Source organism: Schistocerca piceifrons, chromosome 3 (assembly GCF_021461385.2).
Source record: "Schistocerca piceifrons isolate TAMUIC-IGC-003096 chromosome 3, iqSchPice1.1, whole genome shotgun sequence".
NCBI lineage: Eukaryota > Metazoa > Arthropoda > Insecta > Orthoptera > Acrididae > Schistocerca > Schistocerca piceifrons.
The window spans coordinates 377,005,943-377,019,536 of NC_060140.1; the positions used below are offsets into that span (position 1 = coordinate 377,005,943).

The following is a 13,594-nucleotide window of genomic DNA, read 5'->3' on the forward strand; positions in this document are numbered from 1 at the left end:
ACTCACAGCTTTACTTAGCCACAGCCATGTCTCCACAATATCCTTTCTTTCAGGAGTGCTAGTTCTGCAAGGTTCTCAGGAGAGCTTCTGTAAAGTTTGGAAGGTAGGAGACGAGGTACTGGCAGAAGTACAGCTGTGAGTACCGGGCGTGAGTCGTGCTTCGGTAGCTCAGTTGGTAGAGCACTTGCCCGCGAAAGGCAAAGGTCCCCAGTTCGAGTCTCGGTCGGGCACACAGTTTTAATTTGCCAGGAAGTTTAATATCAGCGCACACTCCGCTGCAGAGTGAAAATCTCATTCTGGAAACATCCCCCAGGCTGTGGCTAAGCCGTGTCTCCGCAATATCCGTTCTTTCAGGAGTGCTAGTTCTGCAAGGTTCGCAGGAGAGCTTCTGTAAAGTTTGGAAGGCAGGAGACGAGGTACTGGCGGAAGTAAAGCTGTGAGTACCGGGAGTGAGTCGTGCTTCGGTAGCTCAGTTGGTAGAGCAATTGCCGGCGAAAGGCAAAGGTCCCGAGTTCGAGTCTCGGTCGGGCACACAGTTTTAATCTGCCAGGAAGTTTCAAACAACTCACTGTTTACATTAGTGGATAAAATTGTAGAATAATGCTCTTACATGACACGTCAGCAAGAACAGACATTACGCAATCATATAATTATAACAAAAGCTCAAATCAGCTTAACATGAAAACGAACCACACTCTGACAGCGATTACATTCACATTCATCTTTCTACAATTCGCCGTGACTAACGACACGCACATACACACACACACACACACACACACACACACACACACACACACACAGAGAGAGAGAGATAAAGAGAACAAAAGCGAACAGCCGTTAATTTTCGGCATGTGCTTCACCTTTCCAGAATAAGATTTTCACTCTGCAGGAGAGTGTGCGCTGATATGAATCTTTCTGGCAGATTAAAACTGTGTGCCCGACCGAGACTCGCACTCGGGACCTTTGCCTTTCGCTGACAGGTGCTCTACCAACTGAGCTACCGAAGCACGACGCACGGCCGCTCCTCACAGCTTTACTTCTGCTTCACCTTTGGTTGGCAACATGAAATGATTTTCGCCTGATTCGCACGCAACCCGCATAACGCAGCTCTAGAGCAGGTCCTCTAATCGCCCCTTGGTACAATCGTTTGACTATTGAAAATGGTTCCAACAAGTCACCACTAGAAAACTCTGCACTTATCGCATTAACTCAAGATGTAAAGTAATACCACGATACTACAAATATCAGGGAACACCATATCACAGATAAGACTATCCTTAAGGCTTGTAAGCTCACATTTATTGCAATAAATGACATACCGGAAATGTTACCACTCTCATTATTACGACAGATAGGTAATGAACACAGTAAATTCGTCGTATTCATGATTTCCTCTTCGAAGTAGCATACCATACTTGTTATTTAACACAAAATGACATTAAAATTTAAGTTATTCAATAGCAGCTAGTTGAGAATATGTATAAACTTCAAATGATACGACGAACCGTCTCGTTCTGCATTTGGATTCAGACCCAGGTCATGCAGACGAAGATTTCGTGACTGACGGAAACTAACATTCATTCCTGACTAGGCATACAGAGAATGATATACCTCGATTTTAGACAGTATCAGTTAGCAAATATCAACTTTAAATTACATAATGTAAACATTTATAACGGACGCGAATACCTACCCAGCATCTATTGTCCCTGTTAACGAACTACAAGAGATGTTAAATATTGCTTCTACACAAATAACTTACTTCAAATGCCGCGAGGTAAAGCTTTGTGTTGGACAGGGATTCGAACCCAGAACCTAATCGGATTGTTATCGAAGCCTAATCAACTGTGTCATATCGGATTTTCTCGGCAGTAGCTAGATGTTTTAACTGAAATGACGTGAAGAAACAATACTTTTTTCCTTCCTAATACTCCAACCCTTCACCTATTGCTGTTATATTCTAGAGAAAACGAACGTTAAATATGGGTTTGTTACACCAGCAGCGACATGTGAGCATGTATGGAAATAATATGACGAAGAGTTCAGTGTTGACTGGGAATCGAACCCCACACACATCGTTGTTGACTGCACACAAAGAGACGTCAGATACCGAATTTTTCTCCAGCAGCAGTTCGGAATAACATCCTTGACCTGACAATGATTTCTCAGATAGTTCTGTGTCTCATTGGGAGTCAAAAACGTCAGATATCGTTAGTGTTGAGAACGAATGAAAATGCTTGATAATACATAATGAAAACTTTAGTGCCGAGCCAGGATTCGAACCCATTCACGCGCAATATGTCGATATGTTGAGAAATCTGCAGTTTTGAACAAACAACAAATAGTAGTCGAGCTGTATTGTCACGAAGGGATCAAATTCCACGTTAAGGGCGGTCTGAGTTGCATTCCCAGCTCATAACCAATTTTATCGACATACAGAAGCTCAAGTAAAAGATGGAATAAGTGCCGTGTGACTCTACATAGCGTTTGTTCCGTCACTAGAAATAAATAACTAGTATAAGAAAGGTTACTGGTGATAGAGTTCCCACATTTCGCCACTCCTGACTTTATTGTGGTTCAACCTATCATCCACGTGGTAGAGAAGGAATATTATGTTTAATGTGAATTTCAGACCACAATGCCATTATACCTTCTTGACTTTATGTAGCCAGAAGAGAATAGAATCTGTCTCTACCTATTATAAATCATCGGAAGAAGTTAGAATCGAACCCAGACCATCATCATAGGAACCTATCATCAATCCAGCAGACCACCAAAACCTCTTCTCTGGGACTCATTTTTCTATCATAATACCATTGCGGCACACTCGATGAGAATTCTGACACACAGGCTCCCTGTGGTGGTTTGCAGCATGTTCAGTACATTCATTTACTTGGTTGACCGAATCGCCATGAACTTGCTTCCTCGGTATCCAGTGCTACATTCGACTCTATTTTGTAATCACCGAAATAAAATAACGTAACTGCCACCTACACAGAACTGCCAACAGCGTTGGATGCAGAAATTTAAATAGGAAGTGTTCCTTTCCACTTGAGCAACTCTGTTGCTCTATCTGTTAGTTGAAAATGTTGTGCAGTGCAAAAGAAAAGCTGTAACTGTCTGTCTCTCAGAAGACTAGATCCGGCCATATGCATTATCTCACAGCACTGTGCAATGCGGAAGTTCATGAGGACCTGTTGACTTCTGGAGCTGCTGTAGCTACATGGCAGCTAGTAGCATAACGGGAAGCATTGCGCACTGTAGAGAAGACGTCGCGAGTTCTGTTACATTCGCTGCTACATTTTTTAAAACGCAATTCTGCAGTCTGCTGAAGTTATCAATTTAATGGAATTCCCTCACTTCTCAACCTAAAATAGCCGCATGCGAAAAAACGGCTAATTTCAGCGACATTTTGTTCTTTTCAGATTTAATAGACGGCCAGGCTGCAGATGCATCTGGAAGCTTTTGTATTATGTATGTGGAGAGTGCATCGTGCCAAAATAGTCAGAAAAGTATTTTCTACATTAGCTGTCGTCTGGTAGTGGCATTTTATTCTTCTTCAAACCTTCTTTGACAGCTTTAACTCAGAACAAGTTTTCTACATGCATGTCATCAATAAACTGCATGTGCATTGTCAGACTGTTATAGATAAAATCAGAGAATTCGCATATATCGTCGATGATTAATTCCTCTCTCATGTTAGTATTGTTTTAACATCACTAAAAGAAACCTTACGAAAATTGTGCACTGTATTATGAGAAATGAAATAAAACTACCCACGATAACCTTACGACGAAAGTCTGTTTTAATAAAACTGAGTATCTGTACACAAGCGTGCCCCTATCGGCACGAATTAGTAAAATACTTCTCACTTAGATTTCGATTGGGTCTATGTTTAATTGGTATGCTGTGTCTTACTCAACAAGTATGCAAATGTGGCATTTCACAAATAAAGATATGTATTCCTAGAAACCCAAAATTTGCTTGTCAGCAGCGAAAAGAGGCGTTACCTGTTGTGCAGCATCGTAAGTTTTTCACCATTGCACTATGAGCTGAAAGTATTTTCTTCCGATTTCCTCATCGACGTTTCATCTGACTGCTTGTAGCTCTTTCACAGAAGGGATAAAATCGTTACAGTCAGCGGGACTGGAACCACGAACCATAACAGACGCTTTTTCACAGGTCAGCACGTCATCACAGAGCTAGCAAAGAGGTCTGCGTTGTGCCTTCCTCTTACGAGTGGCTAGAGCACGTAATCCGCTATTTAAAAGACGAGATTAGTTGCGATTTCCACGTTCAACTATTTTCCTGGGCTGAAAACCGTATATTTACAATCTTTTGTTACACCTCAAGAGCTCAAATTATTCAATGGAAATCACAGGAAAAATGAAGTGAAATTTGAGGCTTAATTCCGTGCACACCAGGAAGTAACTCGTCGATCACAGAGTTACCAAACATACCTTGCCTTGTTGCCAAATCTAAGTTGCAGTACTAGCAGGAAGAAGACGAACCGATGTGATCATACAGTGGGCTGGCAAGTGACCATACCTGGCGTATCAAAGACGCGGCTGCTACGGCCTAGAATATTTAATGCGTCTGATTCGCATTTCTGTAACTAGGTTTAGGGACTGGAGCATAGTTACTAATAATACTCAGAACTGACTGCAAACTAAGTATCATAAATCAGTAACTCTCATAGTTGTTTTTATATTTCTATCATAACTGTACTCAAAACAAAGAAACTCATTCACAGACGTTTTCGTGCCTCGCCGATAGTCGAAAACACACCAAACAAATAAAAATAAAAAAAGAACGTGTGTATGTGTGTGTGTGTGTGTGTGACAGAGAGAGAGAGAGAGAGAGAGAGAGAGAAAGAGAGAGAGAGAGAGAGAGAGAAATAAAAAAGAATAAGAGAGAGGGTAAAAAATTGTTGTCTAGAAATTTAATGAGGATGAGTCCCATACCTCTGTTACAGAGGGTAGTGCGACGAAGCGGGAGACTCGCGACGCCTTACTAGGCAAGGTCCTAGAGGAGGTGATTTGCCATTGCCTTCCTCCGAACATAATGGGGATGAATGATAATGATGAATCCGACACAATATCACCCAGTCATCTCGAGGCAGGTAAAAACCCTGACCTCGCCGGGAATCGAACCCGCGACCGCGTGCTCGGGAAGCGAGAACGCTACCGCGAGACCACGATCTGCGGATAAAGAAATTGGATACTGGTATGTAAAGAAATCTTTCATTAAAATGACACGTTCCACATCATTATGAAATGTCGTTTTCATGATCTATGGAACAGTATTAATCTAATCTAATCGAATCATATCATATTGCTGACTAGCCGTGAAGAGTCATGAATTAGCGGAATTTTCGCCAATATAAGTAACCAAATCTAAACTTGAAAATAAAAGAAGATAGTTTTGGTAATAAACCGGGACTCCTATCAAGACCCTTTCATCCCTGTTAACTAACTACGAAAGATGTCTTATATATCTCGATTCAGAAGCAACATAGTGTGCATGCATTTAAAGATGAAGCGCATGATGTGATGTTCTGTGACGGAGATACGAACCCAACACGTAATCACATTGTTAACTAAGTAAAATCAAATGTTACCTATCGGTTTTTCTTACCAGCTGCTAGGTGTTTGAATCTAAAATAAGGACACAAATTTTTGTGCCTGAGTGACAATCGAACCGCACTCCTATCGTTCTATGTATCGTCCACGAATATAACTTAAGTATCAATTGCTTACTCACCAACAGTAAGATGTGCGCGTGTTTGACCAGAAATTGTTGGCAACACATGAAAAGACATTAAAAATGCACGTTAATTTTCACTTGCAGGCCGGTGTGCACGTGATAGGGCTTGAAATGAAATCATGAATATTTTTGCACTGGATGAGGAATCGGACCCACATACTTACCTTTGGAGGAGACCTACAGAAGATTGCAGTCTCGGAAAAAGGAACGAAATGATTGAACTATACTGTTCCGAGAGATTCAGAACCTCGAAAGAAGAGATACGAATTAGAATCAGAGTCCAGCACCAAATTTTTCAGCGTCTCTAGTTCAATCAAGCACAAAATAAAATTTTCTATTGTAAGTAAGTTTACTGGCGACAGTATTCCTGTTTAAAAATGACCTCCGCCTATGTCATTTCCCAAAGTAAACCGGCTCTCTCCAGTTGGGAATGAAGGAACGTGATGTTTAATTCGGATTCTGGATTATAACGTGTTTCTCTTGAAGTTACCAGAGGTAAAGTAAATCTGTTTGTGCCTCTTAAAAGTAAATGCCTGAACCCACGCATTGCACTTGTGATAGTCCGTTCCACCTGACCATTTTGACAACATTTCCCAGCCCCAGGAGTGTGCTGTAACAGATGATGTGGTAAGCTTGCAAAATTAGTCACGGTGGAAAAAATGCAAGTCTATTAAATGGTTAAGACTCTTCTAGGCATCGTAGCCTCGACGTGAAGCCATTTTGAAATTTTCACTAATTCAGGAAATCCACTGTGAAGTGTGAAGTTAACGATAATTCGATTATTACCGTCATTATTACTATCATTTTCTTCATACCGCTGCTGGAACACATGTGCTCGAAGATTAATTAAGGGCTTTTGGTCATCATAGAAGTAGTTGCCCAAGAACAGGTTCTTTCCCTGTCTACGGAATTCTTTTTATGTTAATATCAAACATCAGCAATTACTTGTAGATTACATTAAAACTAAAGTAATTGATGAAGACGTTACTTGATAACAAAAACGCGCTGCCTTTCTTCATTTACTTGCGCCTAGAAATGGCTGTCGAATACTGCCAAACCACAAGCCAAGGGATCTTACTGCCTTCCGATATACGTCGCTATCAGTTCTTCCACATGATTTGGTCGACTTGACCTGTTTCAAGTTGTGTATGACAGAGAATGTTTTAGAAAATCAATTGTTTCCTTTGCAATAAACAAAAAGATTTTCATTCTAAGCTATCCAAGCTCAAAATTTTCGCAATATTAGTTCAAATTTAATATTTCACAGTTGCAAAACCCGCATCCGACTCATTGCCAAAAAATGGGTCAAATGGCTCTGAGCACTATGGGACTCAACTGCTGTGGTCATAAGTCCCCTAGAACTTAGAACTACTTAAACCTAACTAACCTAAGGACATGACACACATCCATGCCCGAGGCAGGATTCGAACCTGCGACCGTAGCGGTCGTGCGGCTCCAGACTGTAGCGCCTTTAACCGCTCGGCCACTCCGGCCGGCCGACTCATTGCCCTACCACTTAGTCGGTGACCATAAATTCTAGCTCAGAGTGACACCAGTTTAAGTAACCTAATGTAGCGAAGACTGTTTGCCAGTGCTCTTTCTCACCGGAAAATATGCAGTTCACTCATTGGGCTCAATAAGTACACTGTAACAGTAATTTCTGTGTGTATGCAATGCATACGGATTGTAGAATTTAGTGGTGCTCTCTCTTCCACTTCTGTATACAATATGCCTGACCGAAATGGGCCCTTTATCATTACAGGCCCCGGGCGGTGCAACATCATACTGACAACAGTAATGTGCTTATACTGACAACTTCACTGTTCGTTTTACCTGATTTTGTAATCATTTAAATAAAACAACATGACCTTCCAGTGGGAGACACTTCGTCCCCCTTTTCCTTCTGTGAAATTTGCCAGTAAGCTTTATGCCTTCCAACCAGCGAAATGCGGCAGAGTACGGCTGGTAAACGATTCACAAACCACGATTTAGTGCCGTTAAGGCAATTTCTTTAAACATTGGCGTAGCTGAAGGAATTTAGTTTCTTCTTAAATCGTCTTATGCAGCAACGTTCACAGATATCTCAAATAGGAAAAGCTCTTTATCCAGGTACAAAGGTTGTAAAACAAACTTCCCACAGTTTATGTCAGGTTGATCTTTTCTTCTGATAGCACTGCGTAAGTATTTTGTCTAAGAGGTATCACAAGTAGTGTTCCTGTAGCTGTGGGCATCATTGGTTGAGAACGAGTTCAACACCAGTGGTACTGCTAAATATTCAAAATGATTATCAACCTAAGTCTGAGTTCATCCACAAACTGAGGCGTATTTATGATAGTGAAGCTAGACTCTGTATCCTTGTATTCCTTGAGTGGGCATTGGAAGGTGCTGACACACATGTATACAATACAATGAATACGTTGAACGCTATAGTTAACATTGCTCCTCCAAACTAATTTTGTTTTTTAATTCTTCTGGTTCTTAAGCGTGCAACATGTGCTGTAGATTCAGTCTTCGAGACTGACTGCTGAGTAGTTCACGTAAAGTGGACGATACAGTCGTGCTCCCCTTTGAATTCTATGTTCGACAATATTCTTGATCTGGCAACATTGTAGACTGCTACATTTACCAGAGGAACTCTTGACTGCAGTCTGTGTATATCACTCTTGTCTACAACTGTAGTCTTGAGGTAAAACGAGAGACTAGCTAATACGACGTCTGGCAACCAAAAGCACACGTCAACAAAATTTTTATCACCCCTTTTCTCTCGCGTAAGTAAGAAGCAAACTCATTTTTGCGTATATGTAAAATTTTCTTCTTCAGAAGGTAATGAAGTAAAGTAGGCTTCTTCTGCTTGATTTTACACATAATTAACATAAATGTGTCTTCCTGTGAAAAGAAAAGGAAAGACAGAAACTAAATAAAGGGTATATACCATTTTCATCACTGTGCTTCCCGCAAAACAAAGTAATAGACACACATAGGCTTAAGTGGCCTATACTGATGATCTTCTCTGGTTGCTTTCTGTTGGAAATCCTCCTCCTGCTACGCGACGTACAAACTTTAACCAAAAATCATTCGTCTAATATACGAAATGCTTGGATGTGTAATGTAAATTACGCATTTTTATTGGTTACAGTATTGTTTTAGTTAAAAAATTTGCGTAATTTTCTTTGTATTTTTAGTACATATCAACTTGTGGTGCTCAGTTGTGAGGTATACCTAGAAGTCCTCCCTATTGCTTGATTCTTTTGTTAGGATGTAATGCATCGTTTGGCCTTTCAACCAGTTAACTGCGTTTCGTTTTGTTTTAGGGTAAGGTATAGCGTCAGGGTTTAAAAATTCAGCAGTACTAACAGCATTGGGCGTAGTTCTGCTGACGCTCGCTATCTTTTGTCTTATGTAGAGCCACATTTCTTTTGCCCTGTCACACAGCAGTCTATGCTCTTCGGTATCTGGTGTATTACATAATGCACACAGCGGTGACTCGGCCAGTCGAATAGAGGGAAGTTTAGAGTTCGTCATAATTTTTCTGTTTATAGCAAAGTACCAGGTCGATTTGACATACGTTGGCAAGTTCCGGCAGTGAATATTTTCCCATTTTTTCCCCCAGTTATAACAAGGATACTTTTGTTCTACGTCGTTTCTGGGTTTGTCTTTCATCAAGTTATTGTAAAGTTCTTTTACTTTCATGATGTAATTTTCAGGGATTCTTGCCTGTATGTAGCTGTATTCTACGAAAAAGTATTTCAAGTGGTATAGCCCGTGGGGTATGTATTGGACATTTATAGGTGCACTGACGTCAGCAGGAGCTATTTCGTTTAACAAATGTGCAGCAGGGGTACCACTTGGTTCTTTCCATTGTTTGTGTGTGGTAGAAAGGTATAAGGCTTTAGCTTTTTTGCTGCCATCGGTGAGATTTAACCCACCACATTTCGTAGGGAGCATCAGAATGTGATATTTGACTTTGAAAATACGTGCGCGGCTCACAAAGTGTCCTAATGCAGACGCGATGCTTTTCAACAAAGTCGTAGGTGGTGGCAGAACTTGTGCTACGTAATTAACTTTGGATGTGATGTATACATTTGCCACTGTTACTTTTTGAAGTTCATCGAGTTTCCTAATACTATGTACTTGTACAGAGGCGCGTAAGCTGTTAAGTAATTTTCGATAATTCGCAGCAATAGTGTGCTTGATATTTCTTTTAAAATCTATGCCGAGACATTTCATGGTTACAAGCTCGCGTAACAGATCCTGCGTTTGCGTCCCAATTACACGGCCGATGTTGAAAATCCCCGACTTTGTTCTATTAAGTTTTGCACCAGATGCCTGATCATATTTTGTTAGTGTTCGTAGTGCGCTCTGTACTTCAGCGCCATTCACGACATCATCAGCGTACGCCTTGCACACGATCTTTTCTCCATGTATTTGTAGTTCCTGTAGATGTTTCATAAGGGAGGCAAGCAGGGGCTCGATGGCGATGACGAAAAGTGTCATTGACGTTGGACACCCTTGCCTAATGGAGCTGGTGACGTCAATCGGGCGGCTAATGTGTCCATTGATGACAAATCTGGCTGAGTTGTTTGTTAATGTATTTCTTACTACTGCAATGAATCTAGGTTGGAAGCCCATTGCGCCCATGGTCCGAATGAGAAAACTATAATTAACGCTGTCGAAGGCTTTCTCAAAGTCGAGTGAGATGAGTGCACATTTTATTTTGCAGACGTCGGCCATTGAGATTAGGTACCTGTAATCACAGAGGGTCTGGAGAATTCTTCTGTCTTTGCCCACACTTGTTTGATAAGGGCCAGTGACGCTGGTCATTGTAGTTTTCAGCCTGCGAGCGAGGATGCGGCCAAAGATTCTGTAATCGCTGTTTAAAAGCGTAATTGGCCTCAGAGAGCTTACAGTTTTCGTGTTGGAATTTTTTGGCACTAACACTACGAGTCCGTCATGAAATTCTTTCTGGACGTCATTTTCAGGGTTTAGCAGTTCGTTGCAGATGAGAGTAAACTTTCCTTTTACGAGGCCACTGAATCTGCGATAAAATTCTGCCGGAATTCCGTCTGCCCCTGGAGCCTTATTTTTCATGCTTTCATATATAGCTTCTTCGACGTCTTCTTCAGTCACTTTCGAGATGAGAGTCTGTGCTTCCGCGTGGCATACATTGCCCTGGAGGTTGATCATTAATTCGTCTTGAAGCTGTTCGTCAACTGGTTGAGTAGACATTAAGGATTCAAAATGCTGTACGATTGCCTCATTAATTTCTCTTTGCTTCGTCAGCTTCCTTCCATCATCAGTTGTTATTTCAGATAATATCTTGCGAGACGACCTTTTGCTTTCACGAATGACATTATAAATGGAAGTGACCTCGTGCTGTGCTATATTCTGGGTACGCGACCTTATTTGGTAACCTTCCAGTTGTTTACGCCGAAGTGCTAAAATTTTTGCTTTAATTTTGTTAATTCTTTTGTAGTTGTCCACAACTGTTGCACCGGACTTGTACAAATCCCTTCGACATTGAGAGTAGAATTATATAGTTGATTTGCACCAAAAGTTTTTGTCTTTTGAGTAGTTTATGAAAAACCTCAGTATTTTAGGTTTGACATGTTTCAGCCACCAGTCAGTGCCAGAGTTGTACGAACTAAATTTGCTTTCACACTCTCTCCGTACCTTGTAAAATGCCTCCTGACAAGCATGGTCTTCAAGATGTGACACGTTGAGCTTCCATGTGCCTCTACCTCGGTAGGTCCCTTGTTTTATTAGATTTATTGTGCATATGTACGCAGCATGATCAGAAAAATCGGTAGGCCGTACTTCGGGCTGCAAAATGAGGTGTTTCAAATTGTGCGTTACATATATCCTGTCGAGACGGCTCGCCAAGTGACTTGTGGCGTGGGTGAAGCCAGGGGCTGCACCGTGCATATGTTCCCATGAGTCTATTAGTCTTAAGTCATTAACTATACGTTCCAGTTCAGTACACTTGTTGAAACTGGGAATTTGGTCTTTGGAATGCAAAACACAGTTAAAATCTCCTCCCAGGATAAGGTGTTCATATCGAGTTCCAAATAGTGGCACAATTTCTTCTTTAAAGAACTCCGTTCTGCGGTGTCTGTTACTGGATCCTGAAGGGGCATATACGTTAATGAGTCGTATTTGGTTTATTGTGACCGCTATGCCTTTACTGTTTGGTAGTTTTACTACATCTTGGACTACTATGCCCTCCTTTGCGAGCAGAGCTGTGCCCATTTCCGCTCCATGCCCTGGGTTTGTAATGGCGTTGAAGCCAGGTACGTTACCAAGCTCAATGTCTGTCACTTCTTGTAAAAGTATAATGTCACTGTCAGAAGCACATATAAAATCTTTTAAGTTCTGTAGTTTAAAGGAACTACGAATCTTATTAAGGTTTATTGTCGCTATTTTGTATGCTTGTATGTCAGACATTCTCCGTTCTACTTGATCAAACTTTAAAAAACATTCTTCCGTTTTGTCTCGCAAGCGTCAGCTTTAAAACGCATTTTAATAATATTCACCGGTAGCAAATGTTTCAGTGGTGTGTCCTTGTTCTTTAGAATGTTCGTTCACGGAGACGTCTTCGTTGAAGAAATCAGCCACCTATGGGGCTAGCTTACAGTCTGTCTTAGTTTCTGAAACTTCTGTCATTTCTTCGTCGGCATTGTTATGGTCGCTTTCGTCTGCCCTGCTGGTTGAGGTTGTCGTCGTGGATGGGACGAGTGAAGCTTCAGGAGAGTGACTCGCTTCTTGAGGGTGGGTGGGTGCTTTCTTTGTTGGCTTTCCTTGGACGTCTCGTTTTTCCAGCGCAGAAGGGGAACGCTCCTCAGAAACTGGAGTCGCTTTCGTGTTGCTATAGGTCTGTTGGCTTAATGTACTACCTATTTCCTTCGCTTTTTGTCGGAGTGTGGGAGCCGTCTCCTCTGCACCTTTGCGTGCCAGCCGGCGTATCTTATTTTTCTTTGGAGAATTGCCTCTCGACGGACTTTCTTCAGTATCCAAGTTAGCGTCGCTTTCCTGTAAGGTGTGTTGGTCTTCAATTTCCGGTGGATCTGCTGCCTTTACAGTTGCAGGTGCCTGTTTCGGTGGAACTTTAACTGTTTTCGTAGATTGGCGGGACTCTTGTAGGTCGTCAGCTATGACGGCACTGACGTCCATCGGAATTTCAGTGTCTGGAGAATTTGTATTTGCACACGATTCAGGGGCTGAGGAAGCAGTCGACCGTTCGCGTGCCACGGCGGCGTAAGTTCCAGGCAGTGTTGTCATCGCCGGTGGCCTGGCGGCCTCGCCGGCCGGCAGCTGTGCAACGCGCCGCTGTATACAATCTGCGCGAACGTGCCCAGGCTTGTTACAGGCGGCACAGGTTCGCGGTTGGTCGTCATGAATTACAATCCCTCTATATTCGCAGACATTGATGTACGACGGGATGTGCTTTTGTAACTCTACTGGAAGCTGTTGTACGCCAGTTAGTACTGGGAATTTATGCGCGCTTGACCATTTATCGGCAAAGTTGCTGAGCACTTTCCCGAAGGGTGAAATTACGGCATTAATTTGGTCTGTTGTAATCTCAAAAGGCAACCCGAAGATTCGAACTGTGCGAATGCCAAAACTAGCATGTGCAACGGTGACTTCACCAACTTTTCCATCTGAATGCTTAAATTTCATGACACCTCCGCAAGACTCAACTATTTTCTCGCGCAACTGGGAATTACGCATTTTAACAAACACGACAAAAGCTACAATCGACAGGTCGATCCCAATTACATCATTAAAGGAGAGCTTCACATCTTCTTCTAACCAATTTTCTACTTCAAAC

At 41.9% G+C, this 13,594-nt stretch overlaps 1 protein-coding gene across 1 annotated transcript; it reads right to left on the minus strand.

Moving 5' to 3' along the window:
- Window positions 1-12,381: 12,381 nt before the first annotated feature.
- On the minus strand, window positions 12,382-13,044 carry LOC124788673 (mucin-12-like). Its single transcript, XM_047255955.1, has one exon. The coding sequence runs from the start codon at window positions 13,042-13,044 to the stop codon at window positions 12,382-12,384; it is 663 nt and encodes a 220-aa protein (XP_047111911.1).
- Between the last annotated feature and the right edge of the window lie 550 nt (window positions 13,045-13,594).